Source organism: Fulmarus glacialis, unplaced genomic scaffold (genome assembly GCF_000690835.1).
Source record: "Fulmarus glacialis isolate BGI_N327 unplaced genomic scaffold, ASM69083v1 scaffold44687, whole genome shotgun sequence".
NCBI lineage: Eukaryota > Metazoa > Chordata > Aves > Procellariiformes > Procellariidae > Fulmarus > Fulmarus glacialis.
In genome coordinates, this window is record NW_009222182.1 from 1 (window position 1) to 5897 (window position 5897).

At 41.2% G+C, this 5897-nt stretch overlaps 1 protein-coding gene across 1 annotated transcript; it reads left to right on the forward strand.

Moving 5' to 3' along the window:
- Positions 1–3: 3 nt before the first annotated feature.
- SLC30A1 (solute carrier family 30 (zinc transporter), member 1) lies at positions 4–5576 on the forward strand (the record flags this gene model as incomplete). Its single annotated transcript, XM_009581373.1, has 2 exons — positions 4–412; positions 3907–5576. Coding segments are annotated over 2 exons (1320 nt in total), but the record flags the coding sequence as incomplete, so codon positions are not given.
- Between the last annotated feature and the right edge of the window lie 321 nt (positions 5577–5897).

Sequence of the window (5897 nt, forward strand, 5' to 3'; positions counted from 1 at the left end):
CAGTGCACCCGTGCCACCAAGAAGAACACCTTCGGGTGGGTGCGGGCCGAGGTGATGGGCGCCCTCGTCAATGCCGTCTTCCTCACCGCCCTCTGCTTCACCATCCTGCTGGAGGCCATCGAGCGCTTCACGGAGCCCCATGAGATCCAGCAGCCGCTGGTGGTCATCGGCGTAGGGGTGGCGGGACTCATCATCAACCTGCTGGGGCTCTGCCTCTTCAACCACCACGGTGTCGGGGGCCATGGCCATTCCCATGGCCACGGGCACTCACACAGCAGCAGGCAGCACACCCGCAGCGGCCCCAAGCCCGAGCAGCCACCCAGGGATGGGGAGGCTGCGCTGCACCGGGAGGAGACCAGCACGTTGGTGGAGAACTGCAGCAGCTCCAACGGAGTCAGCCAGGAGAAGCTAGGTAAGCCCTGCAGTGCCTCTGTCCCGTCCCAGCACAGAAGTTCAAGGAAATTGGGAGAGGTCCCTTCCCTGAGTAGGGCGGTGGGCATTGTGGTCCCACCTGGTGCAAGCTTCGTGGGGACCGCCTGTCCTTCCTCCTGGGGAAAAGGCAAGAAACTTTCTTAGTGGTGCTCTTGGGCACACAGCTGTTGCACCTCTGCCTCACACCTTTCCTTCGAGTGCTAAAAGGAGTGCCCTAAGTTGTGTGTTTGTCTTGCAGACAGGTCAGAATGTGAAGGAGTCTTACAGTAAAGCAGTTTGCCTTGGAAAAAGTTGGTGCTGGTAGAGAAGGCACATGACAAGTGTTTTTTGCCTAGCGACACAAGCTGTCACAAGACGTTGCCCTAACGCCATCTGAACTGGCTGCACATCAAATAGAGAGCAGCTCAACACCTTGGTCCTGACAGCCGGATCTCTCCATTGGGTTGGTTATTAGCTAGCTGAGAAGCTAATCTCAATCTGAACGTAACATACTACAGTGTATTCCTTTGCAATAATGTTGTACTTCTTCATGACAGACTCCTATTCATAGGAAGAAATCTTGGAAGTTACCAATCAGAACTGTGGAAGTCATGCAATAGGCACTGAATGTGGAGCTCACTGATTTCAGAGTACATGCGTGGTTTCTTTGAATTAGTTTTCTTTAGCTTTCCAAAGCAGGCACCTTCCCACTCACTTGCACATAGAGATAAATTTAAAATCTTCCCTTCCCAATTGTGATCAAACTGCCTGTTTTGTGGGAGGGAGTTTCTTGGGTTATTTTTTTAATGGATCCAGAAGCCTGGATAGTTTATTTTGAAGTCACTTGGTCAAAGCCAAGTACTGCGTGCTAGCAGAGTGAAAGGTGCGTAATTGCCGCTCCTCTACTTTAATCATATGGCATCCCTGTTACCAGGAGGAAGGGGTTTCAGTCTTCAGAACCCGTGTCTTTATTTTCAGGGCAACATCAGGAGACTACTGTTTTAGCTTAAATTGCGGTTTAATTGAGCAGAGTGAACTTTGCTACAGTTTCGGTTTTTCTGTGGTCAGAGGTTCCAATATGCGTTGGAGAAACTTAGCAGTTTCTCTCTCTCTCTCTCTCTCTCTCATGTTTTGACTCCATGTTGGTTTTGAAAAGACAGGTTTTGCAAGAGGATAGGAAAATTCCTCTGAATGTATTACACCATTTTCTTGACCACATAATAAGCTCTTAATGTTGGTTTAGTTCCAACAAAAGTATCCTAATAATTAGTTTAAAACAATGTAAAATTCTCTTAACCATTGATCTCATAGATATCTTGGCTTGTGAATTGTTCTTGCATGGTGAAACTTAAGTTGTGCTTTTAGCCAAGTTTTGGACTAGTTCTGGACTAAAAGATTAACTTATAGCATATATTAAAATGTATACTGTTTTGAGCTAACTTTTCTAGAATTTCTCATGGATGTCCTTCTGGCAATTACAAATAATTTGTTGTGGGTATTTAGGTGGTAATAAGGCGTAATTTTGGTCACAGTGAAACTTTGAAATAAGTTTGTATTTCCTTCTCTGCCCTGCCATGATTATGTAATGGATGGAGTTATTCATAGTTTACCCCTGGAAATGTTACAGGTAAAGGTGCTCAGAGACTTGTGAGAAGCTATAAGATGTGTAGGTGAAGACTAGGGAGATGTCTGAGAGTGGTACTGTGCCTTCATTGAAACTTACAAAGAGGGGTAGACCCTGATTTCCTAAGGTGGGAGTGGAAAGCTAGTGATAGCCTTAGGGGCTAGTCCTGCACAGCTATCTTTGTGCATACACTTTATGTGACGTAATCAGTTTATAGTTAGATTTAAATGAGCATATTTCAAATGGACACGTTTTAACCATTTGCCATTAAAAAAATCTCAAGAGCTTTCTGGAACCATGTTTCCCGTTATCCACCCTTATAGATAGGTCTACTGACTTTTCAAATTTCCTTTGCTCTAAGTACTTTGTATGTAGCAGAGCATTCCTCTTTCCAGGTCTGAACTCTGTAACCTCTAATTTATTGATTTCTCTGGAAAGTTACAGTTCCCATATTCCATAACTCCTAGGGGTTGTGCGGAAAATGTAGCTGGAGCTTTAGGACAGAAGTGCGATGCACAAGGTAATGAGCCTGGGGCTTGGAGCTCAGCCACTCAGCTGCCTTCATAGGAGCCCACTCCTTCTTCAGAAAGGAAAGAACTTGCTGATACTTAATGATTACAGAATCACAGTCATGAGAGCAGAGTGGCAGAAGCTGCAGGTCTTACTAACGTGTTAATGTTTACAAAGCTCTGAACTGAATAACCACGGAAGCGATAAGAGCTCCTTGTTTTAGTTTGTCAGGCCAGTGGCCAGTGTCTGTTACATTTCTTTAACACTGGAAGTTTTCTGTCCAAAGAAGAACTTTTGAAGAAAAGTAGGAGGTTAATCATGTAAAATACTTTCAATTTTGAACATTGGAAGATGTTTTTCTTTCAAAAAACATTATTCTTTGTAATGACGTGTGCATTTATTCCTGTATAGCTAGTTAGGTGTGATGGAGTGGTAATATCGCGGACAGTTTTGACAAAGGAGGGCACTAAAATGTTCATTTATGCATTGCACGGTCCATGACATACAGCTTTGGGCATCAACAGCTGTATGTGACTCAAGAGCTGTATGTCACTTAAAAAAAAAAAAAAAGTACTAAAAATAATGTTTTTTATGTATTCTGAAATATAAATAACACTAGTTCATAGTCTCTGAGAGCTTCGGTGATAACTTACACTGTCCTGTAGTCAATACTGCTGATAAAGTCTGCGTTTTAGACCTACAAGCTCAGCTCATTGTATCTCACAGTTCTGCTGGCTCCATGCGCCATCTCAGAAAAACTTCCTTTTCCTTGAATTCAGAAGTCTTTTGGAAATGAACTACTAAGCCTGAAAAGAAGTTACTATAAAGCAGTATCCATACTGCTTTTGAGCTTCTGGCCTCATAAATTTTAATATAAAATAGCAATGCAGTTCTATGGTTTAAGAGAGATTTTAGCAATGTGATTAGACTTCTGGCTTTTCAAAAGAGGGAACAAATGTAAGTTACTTAGCTGCTTAACCAGCTTTTTTATATATGCTCTGTAATTCTGCATTTTGTTTAAGAAATGAACAGTGAGTAGTCAAATGGTTAAACAGCTGGAAAACGTGAAAACAGTTTTTCAATAGAATAAATTAAAATGTGGTCATCTTCATACTTAGCCACTCTACATCTTTAAGCTCCATGTAGAAACAATTGCCTTCTAGACTATTTAGATCCCTTATTGGGACAACTGAATATTTCTCAGCCAGAGAAAATGGTGCTAAGTGTTATGGGTGGAATTGCTTGCTTTTCAGTTTCGTACTGAATGTGGCAAGCTTAATGTTGGTTATTATTTTACATGGAATTATAATAATGTGTAGTATTATAGCATATGCCTAATGGTTTTACTGTTTTCTTGTCAGGTGATGTGAAAGACGACATGACTGACCTACAAGTGAATGGGAACGCTGGTCATTATCCTCTGGATGTAGGGGAAGTTGAAGAAGACTCTAGTGCGCAGCTTAACATGCGTGGAGTTTTTCTGCATGTTTTTGGAGATGCCTTAGGCTCAGTAATTGTGGTAGTGAATGCCTTGCTCTTCTATGGGTTGTGGAATCCATGCCCCAAAGATGGGCCCTGCTTTAATCCATGTGTCAATAATCATTGCATGGAAAATACTACTTTATCCCAAACACTTGGCAGAGCAAACAAGTCTGAGCAAGAGAGCATTACGGTGGCTGGTCCATGCTGGTTGCTATATTTAGATCCTGTCCTTTGTTTGATGATGGTTTGTATACTCCTTTACACAACTTACCCATTACTTAGGGAATCAGCCCTTATACTTCTACAGACTGTTCCCAAACAAATAGATGTTCATTCTTTGAACTCAAAATTACGTACCCTTGAAGGAGTTGAAGCAGTCCATGAATTACACATTTGGCAGCTAGCAGGCAGTAGGATCATTGGTACTGCTCACATAAAGTGTCCTGACCCTTCCACATACATGATGGTGGCAAAGCGCATAAAAGAGATCTTTCATGACGCAGGGATTCATGCAACTACCATTCAGCCTGAGTTTGCCAGCGTGGGCTCTGAATCAGGGAGAGGGAAATGTGAGTTTCCTTGCAGGACTCAGTGTGCTTTGAAGCAGTGTTGCGGAACAGGAGAAGATAGTACTGCAAAGAAGACAGAAAAATCTTCATCGCTTAGTATTTCTTGTTCAGAAGTTGTCATTGAATTTCCGAAAACTAGGAGGACTAAGTCGGAGAGCATCCCTTCAGTTAAGCTAGAGGCAAACACTGATCAAAACGAGCAGTTTGAATCATCTTTGTAACTCCCTGAATGGTGCTACCTGAGTTTTGGTGACTTTGATGACAGCTATATTGCAAGAGGAAGACAGAGACGTTTGAGATGCAATTTTGCCAAGTAGTGTAATTGCTGAAATCCTTGTTCTTGTCATATTGCTAAATCTAGAATGCTTGTTTTAAAGAACATTAATGTCACTGTCAATGATACAATGTGTTTGTGTTGAATTTGTACTGAGACAGAAAGTGCACCAATGCTGTAACAACTTCAGAAAACCAGTTTCAACATTTCAGCGGAGACACTTTTTGCTGTGCTTCAAATTAAAATATTTTTTCCAGTGAGAGGTATTTGAGGGATAAGCATGTAGGAACTCAGTGTGTGTTACAGATTTCTTTGACCTACTCTTTCCTTTAATATTTGATTTGTAGATATTTTAATATATTGTTTATTTAGAAGCCCTAAGGAAACCAAAGTTCATAGAACGTTTTTAAAGATATAACTACTTAAAACTGGAAACCACTTTGCAGTTTCACATATTTTTCTTAAACCTATATAATAATAAATGTGAAGGCTTTTCTAATGAATTTATCATATAGCATATTTTAAAGAGAATGTCACGTGATTGTTAGAAACTGTCCCCACTTTTTCTGGTAAGGGAGGGACGTAATTAACTGCTTGTGAAAATATCAGATGTGAAAGGGTTTTTTCCTATCAGAATGGAAGTTCAAGGAAGTATACTGCTCTGTGATCAAGACGTGAGACTGACCGATAAAGTAACGCATACTTTCATATTTTATGGATTTTTCTGGTGTTTTTCCTTATTTCCATGTTGTGTCTCATCATAAAAGTCTTTGAAGTTTAAAGAATCCTTGACTCACAGTGCTATGAATGAAGAGCTGGAGCTTCATTTTTAACTGATTCTCAGTTTACTAAGATAAAAGAATTAGTTATGTCAATAAGTGCTCTGTTGGGGAAGTCTGCCAAGCATGGACAGTATAATTCATGCTTTCAAGTATGGACAGTAGCCTCCATAACAAGTAATTCAGTGGTGCATTTTGCTTGTAGTTGAGTGAGTCTGTAAGCACTTGCAGTGACTGCAATCCTGGTC